This window comes from Mauremys mutica, chromosome 5 (genome assembly GCF_020497125.1).
Source record: "Mauremys mutica isolate MM-2020 ecotype Southern chromosome 5, ASM2049712v1, whole genome shotgun sequence".
Lineage (NCBI taxonomy): Eukaryota > Metazoa > Chordata > Testudines > Geoemydidae > Mauremys > Mauremys mutica.
The window spans coordinates 93310112-93322738 of record NC_059076.1 but is presented as its reverse complement, the minus strand read 5'-3'; the positions used below and the strand labels follow the sequence as shown (position 1 = coordinate 93322738).

Genomic DNA, 12627 nt, shown 5'->3' with positions numbered 1-12627 from the left:
AGATTCTACAAAAAGGTCATGGGTGTCCCCACACACACGTCCATCCCTCCCCACTCTGTTTCACTACTGTAAGAGGGACATATCTGTAGGGAACCAGAAATATTTATTGAGTAGGATTTACCTTATATTGAGACATAAATATTGGGGACAGAATGTTGATCCCTAGTGTTGCAGGATAGCAGAATTCTGCCCAGTTCATCAGAGAAAGATCTCAAGATTAAAATATCATCCTTGTCATGCTGCCAAGGTCAGTGATAAACTGGGTTAATTGTAGTAAAGCAAAGCTGCACAAGTTAGGCCTGCCTATGTACCACACCAATGCAAATTAGCGCAAGGAAAGCTAGGGTAATGAACAGGGGTTGCTTGGCAATACCCACCCTGCACCTTTTCCCCTTCATTTCCTGCCCCATTTCAATGCTCAAACTCTTTCTCCAGTCCCCTCCCCAACAGGTGATCTGCTCAGGAGATGATGGAACTAGCCTCCGATGGGCGGAATCTAGGTTTCGTTTGTGCATAGGTTATATAAGAGGGGTGTGCAATGCAGTCTTTTCAGGCAACTTACACAAAAATCCAACATAACTGAGGCATAACTAATTCATGAAAAGAGAGCTTTGTGCCAACTGCAGTTATGGCATTACCTTTTCAGCTTGGTGTGGTTTAACTTTAGCCAAAAGTAAAACATGCGCTAGTTGCTATAGAAGTATTTACCCTAATTGATGTTGTCTGGGAGGGGGCCTCCCAGGGGGGTAAGAGCCTATTAGTGCACCTGTGACTGACTGAGTGCCTCCTAGGGTGACCAGATGTCCCGATTTTGGGGGCTTTTTCTTATATAAGCACCTATTACCCTCCAACCCGTCCTGATTTTTTACACTTGCTATATAGAAACCCTAGTGCCTCCTGGCCTGGGTGGGGAGAGGCTGAGCTAGGTAAAGATCATTAGGTATCTGGGCCTTATATAGGGTGACCAAACAGCAAGAGTGAAAAATTGGGACAGGGGGTGGGGGGGTAATAGGCTTCTATACAAGAAAAAGCCTCAAATATCGGGACTGTCCCTATAAAATCGGGACATCTGGTCACTCTAGCCTTATAAGGAAACTGAGGGAACTCAACAGTGGGGAGGCTGGACTCTCCTGGGAAGAGAAACCCACAGAGAGCAGCTCAACCCAAGAGGGGTGAGTTCAGCAAAGAAGAAACTGGGAGGATCTAGGGGGAAAGCAGAGGCCTGAGAACCAAAGGGAGGTGGTATTAAGCACAGGTTTCAGGGAAGCTGCACAAGAGGGCTTGCGGTAGGAAGCAGCTCAGGGAACAGAAGCACACCTTTTTTAAGATCATAGAATGTCAGGGTTGGAAGGGACCTCAGGAGGTCATCTAGTCCAACCCCCTGCTCAAAGCAGGACCAATCCCCAGACCCCTACATGCCCTCCTCAAGGATTGAATTTACAACCCTGGGTTTACAACCCTCTCTATCATGCTGAGAGTTTAATGTAAATTAAAATGATCACCTGTTTCAGAGATCACTAACTTTTGCTGCTTTACTAAATGAGCCAACACATTTCCATATGTTTCTCTTATTAGTAACTGAAGTTGTTTGCCTGGTAGCAATTATCTCAAAGATTTTTCTTAAAAAAAATGATCATAAGGACTATAGCTTACAACTTACATGATTTCCATTTGTTCGCCACTATTTAAAGACTTTACCGTATTTACTTGTGGAGTTCTGTTTTATGGCCCGGTCTTACAAACTGCTGAGTGTACTACATGCTCATCTCAAAAACTGGCACAAAAGTAAAACCACTGGGTCTGAGTCTCATGAAGAGCAAATTGAGTATATTACTTTACATAACCTAACATCAGCCTTTCCTGAAACTCTCAGAGAAAATATACACAGCATCACTGCAGATCAGATTCTGCCTCCAGATGGTAGTCTGCAGCTACCAGTGAGGTAAAAGGGAGTTTCACACAGGCACCAGTTGATAGAATGTGGTTTGATCATTTTCTTCTAAACTATTCTAGATACTACAGCCTGCCTCCTATGCAAAATTCCCTGGTAGAGATTTACAGGAACCTATAAAGGATAAGTGTTGTTGTCCATAGTGTAACCTCCCGAAGTTAACAGCAATATACCCTAGAAATAAATGTAGCCCAATACATTGGTTTTTTTTAAAATGGCCTTTACCTGTGTTACTAACAATATTTAGCCATTATATAGCACTCTAGATTTTCAAAGCATGGTATAGTCAAATGTTTAAAAGGACACAGAGGGGTATGGATGCAGAAAGTGGCACCGGCAATATGAACCAGTGTTGGACTGTCAGGGGAGGTCCTGAAGAGCAGCCTAATGACTGGGTGGCATCACACCATCCACCAACGGAGAGCACTCCCTTCCTGGTAGGACGACTGCCATTGGTCAGTCACTGGGACTGGCTTGCTGTTGCCTATAAAAGGTAGTGTCAGGTGGAAGCCACTCCTTTCTGCTCTACCTCCTACCCTGTAGCATTGTCTGCAACAATGTGTCTTGGCGAGTTAGTAGCACAGCACTGCTGACCCCGAATGTTCAAAAATCGTGAGTTAGCCCCTGTGCCTCCAAACCATGAGATTGACTTCAACATCATTACAAAAAAAAAAATGTGGCGTTCTTTCCATTTTCCTTATGCTTTTTGAGCTTTCATGGTGCTTTGAGGTCACATTCTCAAACTTTTGTCCTGCAACCATGACGAACAGCAATTTACTTTTAAAAAAGAAGAAGAAGAAAAAAAAGGGGGGGGAGGGAAGAGATTCTCCCATAATTAATTTAGTCCAGGAGCTGGAGCTTTAAGTAAAGCATCAAATATCACTAAAGTTGGCAACACAGAGTTTGGGGTCTGCTCGCTCAACCCCACAAATGTTGTATCTTTTCTCTTGATAAGGCAACTATACAACAAGACATGTTGTTGGAAGCTGGATCCACTTATGCACGGTCTGTCTTTCTGAGGACTTTCTAAGGTGGTTGGAACTCAGGTGTCTAAGCCAGGTATAATTTAAGAGAGCACTGCTTGTGTCCTAAATGGCAGTTTTCTCACAGCACAATGTTATGATTGTTGTGATTTCCCACTAATGCAGCATGGATGGGTCTGCCAGCCTGTTTAGGCCTTGCATAGGTTAGATACTCTGTAGTATTAGTATCACTGCATGGGGAAGAGGAGGATGCAATAATAGAATTGCATGGCTGTTCTGACCCATGCAGTTCTGACCCATTGCTCTGATATGTTAATCTTTTTAAGTCCAATTAAATAAAGTTACAGCATTTGGAACATTTTGGACCAGATTTTGCAACCTTTATTTGGGTTAGTGAGCATTTTATTCCATGCAAGTAGCACCAGTGGTTTCAATGGGCCTCCTTGTGTGAATAAATGCTTACCAATGTGAGTGAGGGTTGCACAGTCCGGCCTCTTCTTTGTACTTTTGCATCTGCCCTTGTTGGTCTCCACCCTCAGCAGGAGAGAGCTGCTGATGGGAGGAAAGGAGCAAGTCCAAGAAAAAAGAAAAGCAGTTGAAGAGTAGTGCTGGTAGAGATGGAAGGGTAAGTCACAAGGGAGGAGCAGGTAAATCAAGTTAAGGAGGCAGAACAGATACTAAGCAGAGACCAGGACTGGAAAGACACACCGCGGTGAATGAAAGGGAGAGTGAGAGTAGGGCCAGACACCAGGTAGGGGTCATCACCCTCAAGCTGGGGGAAGTGACAACAACAGCTGCTGGAAACTGTAAGAGATCCCAGAAGTTTGGTGGAACAATAACTAATGGGAGGGTGTACTGCTCTAGAGAAATAAAAAGGGAGGCTGAAAATTTCCAGCCCCTGTTACTCATCCATCCTGCAGTAGCTGCTTAGACTAAGTGGAGGGCTTAGAGCCAGAAGATAATATCCAGATCAGCGGGGGCCCAAAGAAGATATCAGAGACAGGAAGTCTACAGGACCAAACAGACTGGAGAGCTTTTTTTTTTTTTTTTTTTTTTTACCAAAGTCACCAACTTTCCAGCACAGCCCCTTTTGCAAGGCTGTAGAGTACATCTGAGGATAACAAACACAGTCCAAAAAATTAGCTATTTCTTCTTTATTGCTCCTCAGTTTTGTTTTTCTTGTGATCCATCCAATTCTAGTACACTGGAAATAGGGTTATTTGAATTTGTTTTGGGCTATTAATTCAATTTAAAGGTTCTTGTGTTTTTTGTTCAAGAATGATTTTCTTTTGAACCTGTGCCTGCATTACATTTCTGTTCTTTAAAAAAACAAAAATCTTAATTCTGGGACAAATTTTCCTGAACCAGGCCATTTAGGTCAGTGGCATTCACAATTTTTTGATGCACTAGCACCCATGTGCGAATGGGATTTGTGTTTATAAATTCTGTCATAGATGACAGTGAATGCAATATGTACTGCACTATGGGCTTACTCCTGCCCCTCAGAGCTCCATCCTGTAAAGCACATGTGCGCTTATATTTAAGCATGTGAGTAGTCCCAATTCAATGGGGGAACTCACGTTCTTAAAGTTAAGTCTGTGGTTAAGTGCTGTGCTGAACAGGGGCCAGAGTACTCTGCATCTTGCAGAACTAAGCCCCAAAACGCCAATGCTACAAATACTTACACTGAAAATGGACAATGCAGAAATTAACCAGTGCAACAGTTAGGCCTCGAGCCTGCAAACCTTTAGGATCAAGAGTAGGTTCATTCATGTTGGGGTTACTCAGAGGTGCAAAGTTGCCCACATGTGTAAAGTTTTGTAGGATCAGAGCCTATCCATTGCATTGGCAAGTTGTGCATGCACAAATACAAGATCTTTATTGAAAACGTGAAAATCAGTTGTGCAATGATTTTTAACCGTCATCTCTCACTATGCAAGGAAGTCCTCCTTCTCTTAGTAGCTTGATCCAAACTGTGCTTACGATACATGAAATGTATCCAAGGAAACTAGAAGACAGCTGTGTTTGTTTTTCAATTTGATGAAAGAGAAACTTTTGGAGGACTAATTTTAATGGAGAACCCATAAAGCTCAGAGTGTTGTTTTAAATTTTAAGAAAATAGTTATCCTAAAAAATGAAATGGGAAACCCAAGCTAGTTAATTTGGTGAGGTTATTCTTGACTTTCTAATGCAAAGGCAAAAAGGAATGCAAATTAACTTTCAGCACTACACAAGAAACAGGTCAAAAACCATGACTTCAGCTATAAAACTGAAGATTTAAGATTTAAAGAATATTTGGGTTCAAATTAACTGATGCTCTGAAGTTGGTCAATTAATGGCATTGGGTAAAACCAGATGCTGTGTAAACTTTACCACACAGCACTCAATCCTGACAACTGTTATTCCAGTCTTGGATCTCTACTGAACACACAGACTGCCAAACCAGCCGAACTAAATGGTCAAGTTAGGCTAAAACCAACAAATTCTTTGCATGGCTGAAAGCAGTTCCTCAGAGGTAAAAGTCAAGTAATTCCCACCAACTGGACCATCCTTCCCCTTATCATTTTATTTCTAGCAGGTTTAGTCATGGCCAGATTTTTTGATGCCTTTACATTGACTCCACAAGTAGTTTATGGTTTTCACTTAAGGAATGCTCTTGTAAAATGGCTTCATGTTATTACATGATTTACATTGATGTACACATGTTTTGTTTCCAAATTAATAAGAAATCCATCCTCATTCAGAAGAGCTTCTTGGACCCATTTTTAAAACCGTGCTACTATGTTTTATCTAAGTGCAAAAAAGTTATCCATTGGGTTGCTTTTCCAGGAAGTAGAGGAGAGGGAGTGGATCCACAAAACAATGCAGCTGGCCTGGGTCTCCTATGGCTCCCCCTGCATGGATGTCAAGGGTTGTGTGGGCTTGTGTGTCTGAACCCCTTACCCACACTGCTGGGATAAACAAGCTCCCCTCCTCTGAGCATGGAAAGGAGACTTGGCAAGGGAAACTTCATGGCTTGCCCTTCTAGCACTATCCCAAGGGCTTCTTTGCAGGATGGAGCAATCTGATCTAATAATAAATCCCAATAATATTGAACATCTGTCAAATATTCTGGAAGAAAATTAGAGCAATATGTATTATGTGTCCTAAGGGGAGGGGACATCCTCCCTGGGGAAGTGGTTTCAGTGGTTGTGACTTTAACAAGAGATTGACATTTGCTCACTGAGAATACCTGTAACTACCAAATATTATTTTTTGCCTAATTTGAACAAACTGCAAAAAAGTAGAGAGCTAAAAATGACAATATTCCCCACTCTACCCCAGGGAAATCCCAGAGAGGATGCGTCTCTTGGGCTTTAGGGACCCCCCTTCCCCAACACCTGCACCATTATCTTCCCACCTACATGGTCCCAGATGAAGGATCCCAAGCCCCTTTGATACTCCTCTCGCCAATATCCCCTCCCTCATCTATCCCAGAAAGGAGAGCTCTAAGGCTTCTCTGCTCTGTGCTCCTCCTTTACTCTGCTGAAAGAGGACAGCCAATTCCTCTCCATAGCTCAAGAACATCTCTCTCTAGAGGCCAGAAGAGAATCAGGGCTGTATCACGATCTCCACCCCCAAAAGATCATCCATTCTGCTGTTGTGTAGAACAAAACCTGGCATTCTTACCTTCAATGCCCCTTTCCTGGCTTTCTTGCAGTTTAGTACCTAGTAAATTATGGTAGTAGAGGGTGATATAGAAAAGAGGAGACAGGGAGGAAGAGGGAGTCTCCTGACTGCTTCATTCCTTAGCTCTTGCCTAATGTGGACATTCACAAGACCTTCATTTAGCTTCACACCAATAGCAACTCATGCTCAGAGTGCACCAATTTCTTCCCTTGGCAGCCACTCCTGTCCAATCCTGCCCCCTCAGATGATGCCTTTTTGGTGCATGCCAATAAAGTGAGTTCTGAACAAGTTCAATACTTACATTGGCCTGCACCCAAGAGTGTAGGTGGTGGTAAATAATATTTCCACTTATTGCAATCTAATTCCCAGTGACACCCACAAGTTGATCTGTTGCATGCAGTGATGGACTAACTCTTTCTGTTGTCTGTGTCAGGGATTAAAAATATTGCCTTCCCCCAGCCTAGCCCACTAAAGGGCAGGGGGTTAAAAACTTGCCCACACAGCCTGTAGACTGTCTAGAGTACTGATACTGAATTTGTCAAACAGACAAATCTTTAAGAATACAGAAACACACACTGAACAATGTGTCCAAGTAACCCTAAAAGCAACCAGCAGGCTTAAAAAATTCATGCAATCTGATTAAACAGGACTGAAAACAGCATCTCTCTTTTTCAACTACTGATGTTACAATGGGCCTCGAATCCAACCTGCATGTTAACAGAGTATGTCACTGACTGTGCAGTATCCATCAGTAGCCAACACGGAAAAACAAAGAGGAAAAATTACAGCAGCCAATTCTAAAACTAGCACAAACTGCCCGATGTCCTTTTGAATTATGTCAAAGAGAGAAGATACCGACCAATGCTCTTGTATGTTAAAGAAATACCGGTAGTCTCCAGTCACACAATCCATACCCTATCCTCAGTTACTTAAACTACTCTTTTGTGGCTGGGTTGTGTTTCAGTCCAGTTCCCAGGGGAATAGATGAACAACTCCCATTACTCATAACTGGAGATGCACGTCCAATTCCAGAGCCACTGGGCAAAGAACGTGTCTCTCTACAAGAGCAGCTAAATAGGGTGACTAACATATTTGTGGGCTGGAAGGTTAATGTAAATTGGAGATGAATAACTACTGTATATAGTAGCCCTTTATCCCTGTAAAGCCAATGAACCAGAATTCCCCAAGAAAAAGCAGAGAGAGAGAGAGAGAGAGAGAGTGTGTGTGTGTGTGTGTGTACACACAAGCTCTGATTAATCTCATCAGTTTGCTTTCCTGGAAACTGGATGCCCCAGATGCCATTGTTTCCATTATAAATGTTCATCTGCTCCGGTTTCTGCTAGATTTTCTCTAGGCTTGCTTTGCTTAAGTGATTTTTTTTTTAAATGAACATTCTTAGCACAATCCTGATTTTAATTTAGCATTTTGGCTAGGGCTGTCTAAGCCACATTCTTTTTAATATTTAAAAAAAGACTGTATGGCAGATAGAAATCCTGAGTAGCACCATAAAGAATTACTGAATTATTAATTGCTGTCATGCACATCAAACAAGAATTTCAAAAGGGGACTTTTTGTTATCTCAAACTCTATGAGTTTAGTATGAGAGCAGAGACAATACAACCACAAACACACTCTGTGAATTAAAACTGTTCTTATCAATTCCTCTTCAAAGGGTAGTTACCTTATCATTCTTTAGCAAAATAAGTTACTTCATTCATTCATCTCAAGCAACATGTTGAAATTAATAAAAAACTTATTTTACTTGAGACCATATTTGCTAATATTCTTATAATGCATTGCTATATTTATCTGCATTTAAACAGTGCCTATTACCATTGCGTCTAAGCTTTAATTAAACTAGCATCATTTATTGACCACGCATGAAGTGACAGACTATTTATTGTAAGCTTTGGCAAGGTCAGTTATGTTTTTAAACACACCAGATGATATAAATGTGGATCATTACATTTAAAATAGGCAATATTATAGAGAAAATAACATTCTGCTATAGGCAAAAACCACAAACATGGGGGATTTCTTTTCTCTCATAAGTGATTTATGTATGGGAAAGTGTTCTCGGCGATGGGATGTTTTATCAAAGATGTGCAGATTTACACAGAGAACACACACACACACACAGTGATTTACAAATGGTTTGTATCTGTGATCCCATGCTCTACTCTCATCTTCTGTTTGAGTCTATTTATGAACAGAAAAGGAGACACAAAGGGGCAAAAAAAAAACCCCCAACAATCAGAAACACCAGTCCAGAAAAGCAAAGTTGACAAGGAGACGGAAAGACTGCTTCACTCAGCTTATCTCAGCTGCTTCCATATTTCAAAAGTGGAAAGCACTAGAGAAGTATTGCTATTATTAGTCCTTCCAATCAGATGCAGGCTGTGTGTGGTATTGTTTTAAGCCCTTGGCAAGATGCTTTGTAGTTTACACACACACACACAGGTATTGCATGCCGAGAATTTCTCCATTTAAAAGACAATACATAGACACACACAGAGACCACAACAACAGCACGACTGTGAGTACTCACAGCTCTGAGTACAGGAAGTGCAGATTGCCCACATTGTCTATGTAGTTTGCAGGACTTAGCCAAGGTAGGACCAGTAACAGAAGAGCCTTCATTTTCAGCGTAGGGCTGGCACTGCTGCTAGGTTTCCTCCTTCCCACTTTTTCTCTGCCTGCTGATGGGACACAGAACTTCAGGCTTGTCAGCCAAACCCTTTCTAAATGAGCCTTTCCATTTCAACGCAATTGGTAGCACATTATGAATCAAATTTAAATCCCTTAAACGAAGCTATGCTGAAAAATCATTGACCTGTAAGAGGATTACTTGATCTGATTCTCAGATGGGTAGATGTGAGGGTTTAGGGACAGCACAGCATGGTTGGCGAGACAGTGACTTATGCTGCAGAGCAGGCTGATGCACAGGAAAGAGACCTGCCTCCTGCAGTATTCAGAGTGGTTCTTCAGAAGCAGCTGGTACATTTACATCACTGGCTAGAAGCAGATGGGTTATGAGCTAAACTGCATCAGAGAAGGGTGTAGTAGTCTCAACATGGCAAATGAACCTCCCTCCCGCCCCCTGCAGCTCCAAAGCAAGCAATGTAGGATGACCACACCTTTTTAAAGTAAAATACCACAAAGGAGCTTAACTGATTGAACTGGAATCAATAACCAATCTAAATTCTCAATATTCAGCTAGATGTTTTTGTGCAAAGGTAATTTAAATATGAACCCAGCACACATCTTCTCTGTCTTTTTTAAATAATACAAATAACCAATTTTAAATGAGAATGTTTTTAATGCATGTTTGTGCCGATTCCAGTTATAAGCAATTAAAGTTCTCTTATTAAGCACAAGCATAAATGCACAGGAAACTCACCTTGTCCTATCAATGATCTCATCTGTGAAAAGGAGGGAACTTTCATTTTCTCCCCAAGAAAAAGAATAGGCCAGAGACTGATTTATAAAAGAATGTGGCAAAAGCTGGCTACACTGATGACTCTAATAGAATCCACTTTGATTTATTCACTGAGAACAGTCACATTTAGTGGAGATTTCAGTCTGGGTTTGAGTTGTTCCCTCCACAAGCATCAGACTACTTTATTAGCGGAATCACACACCTCCCCCCCACCCCACCATTGATTTGCCAGTGCTAAACAGAACACTGTCATTTCAATCTGCATTGTGCCTAGATGAGACAGATTCCTTGCTTGAAGCACACACAGCCCTTCTTGTCTCCTGTACTATTATGGATTGGAATTCAGACTGCAAGTGGGGTTTCTGCACCTCACTGGGCTAAAGTAGTCACAAGCAACAAAGAGTGATAGTGATAATTACAAAATGGTTGTATCTAAACACTTAATACACTTTATCTACAAATATAGGGTTTGAAAGTCCCCTAGGTAGGTCATTCTGGTGTAGGGGCAAGGAAACTCAGCCAGCTGGTACTCATGAAGTTTCCTCTTAACTCTTACTTTGGGGAGGGGCGTGCTTTTGTGGGTTGCCTCATGACCTCATGGAAAGTGCAATGGGTTTGTCCCTCAAAAACTGTAGATCACCCAAGTGTCATCCACAAAGAAGCCCTGCTCTCTCTGCATTTCTTCCTACCTTTTATCTAGCCCCTGGCTCTATTCTAACTCAGCCCATAGAACCATCCTCAGGGAGGAGAGTGGGTTCCACATGCAGAGGGGGAACCAGTTCAATGACTTGTTCAGCATTAAGTTGTACTGGGTTGGCCCACAGATTTCAGGGGTCAGGGAAAGATAGCACTAGATTGGCCAATACTGTCTCCCCACAGGCCCACTCTCTCCAGATCTGCCAAGCTGGAACCTCGGGGAGCACCTGTAGAAGTTGTCTGCTTGGTCAGGAGAAAGGAAGTAGGCACATGCTGTTGAGCCAGTTCTTCTCTTTTCTGATGGACCCAGGTCAGGTGGGCCAGAGGCTTATGTTCTATGAAGAAGCTAAAGGTAATAATTGGAGATATACCAATCTCCTAGAACTGGAAGGGACCTCGAAAGGTCATCGAGTCCAGCCCCCTTCCTTCACTAGCAGGACCAATTTTTGCCCCAGATCCCTAAGTGGCCCCCTCAAGGATTGAACTCACAACCCTGGGTTTAGCAGGCCAATGCTCAAACCACTGAGCTATCTATCTATCTATCTGTCTGTCTGTCTGTCCGTCCGTCCCCTCCGCCCCCTGAGTGTGCCACCGACATTTGGTAATTATCATTGCAATAATATTTGCTAGTATTTTATAATGTCAAATCACCATGCACCACACACATCTCCTGCAAGCTGGGTAGTATCATTATCCCCATTTTACAAATGGGGAAATGGAGATAAATAGAAAAATCAAGTAACTTGTCCCACACCACACTGTGTAACAGTATCAGAGTGGATATTAGGAATCATGAGATCCTAAATTCTGGCCCTATACTTACTCCATAGAATAGTGCTCATTCTGCCTCTATGTAAAAACTGTTCATTAAAATTCAAAAATAAATAATGACTAGGAAACACCATGTTTTAATTATCTTATGGAAAATGAAAACTGTATCTACCCTCTACCTCTTAGGTCTCTGACCCACTATGACATGTTAGTAGATGCTTTTTCGGGCATCTGTAGTGACCAAGTTACTGGGTGTGTGTTTGGTCTTTGCTAGGTTTATTGACAGGGCTCCTCTGCAGAGAAGCCTATAATAGTTATACAATCAGCAGTTCTACTGAGATCTAGTTGAGAGGTATCCAAAATACATACACAAATTGCATGAATTGTGGAGAAGAGAGAGGCTGGTGGAACTAGAGCAGGGGTACACAACCTATGGCACAGGTGCCGAAGGCGGCACACAAACTGATTTTCAGTGGCACTCACACTGCCTGGGTCCTGGCCACCGGTCCGGGGGGCTCTGCATTTTAATTTAATTTTAAATGAAGCGTCTTAAACATTTTTAAAACCTTATTTACTTTACATACAACAACAGTTTAGTTATATATTATAGACTTATAGAAAGAGACCTTCTAAAAACGTTAAAATGTATTACTGGCACGCGAAACCTTAAATCAGAGTGAATAAATGAAGACTCAGCACCCCACTTCTGAAAGGCTGCCGACCGCTAAACTAGAGTTTTCCAACTAACAGAGTCTTGAATCAAGTACACTTACTGTCGAGGAGCAGCAAAGTTGCGCAATAGTATTATACAGCCAGAGTACCATGGTTAGTTCACTGCTATCGCTATTAATACTTTTTTCATGCCTCAGATAAGAGTATTGGCCAAAGGTTAAAACTTGATGTGACATTGCTAACCCATCCCTCTTGAAAGAGAGAAAGCTAAAAACAACATAGAACACACCACAGCTGATCAAAAAAACAGTCAGAACCAGGAAATTTAAAAAAGGAGGTGATTAAATCATGAGTTTTAAGACACCATCACAGTGAGCAATGAAATCTAATTTCAGAAGTACATGTGACCAATATGTAGCCACAAATGAGGGTTGCATAAACACCAA

At 41.9% G+C, this 12627-nt stretch overlaps 1 protein-coding gene across 7 annotated transcripts in view; it reads right to left on the bottom strand.

Annotated features, from left to right (window-relative positions):
* Nucleotides 1–12627, bottom strand: part of LNX1 (ligand of numb-protein X 1) — a 287249-nt gene that overhangs the window by 71386 nt on the left and 203236 nt on the right. Inside the window, exon 1 of one of the 7 annotated variants that reach the window (XM_045018148.1) lies at nucleotides 9152–9307. The exons of 5 other annotated variants lie outside the window; for them this stretch is intronic. In XM_045018148.1, coding sequence (XP_044874083.1) covers nucleotides 9152–9243 — 92 coding nt within the window. In that variant the 5' untranslated portion in view covers nucleotides 9244–9307. Of the gene's footprint in view, nucleotides 1–9151; nucleotides 9308–12627 lie in introns of those variants that run through there. One more of the 7 variants, XM_045018149.1, reaches the window with a different exon arrangement.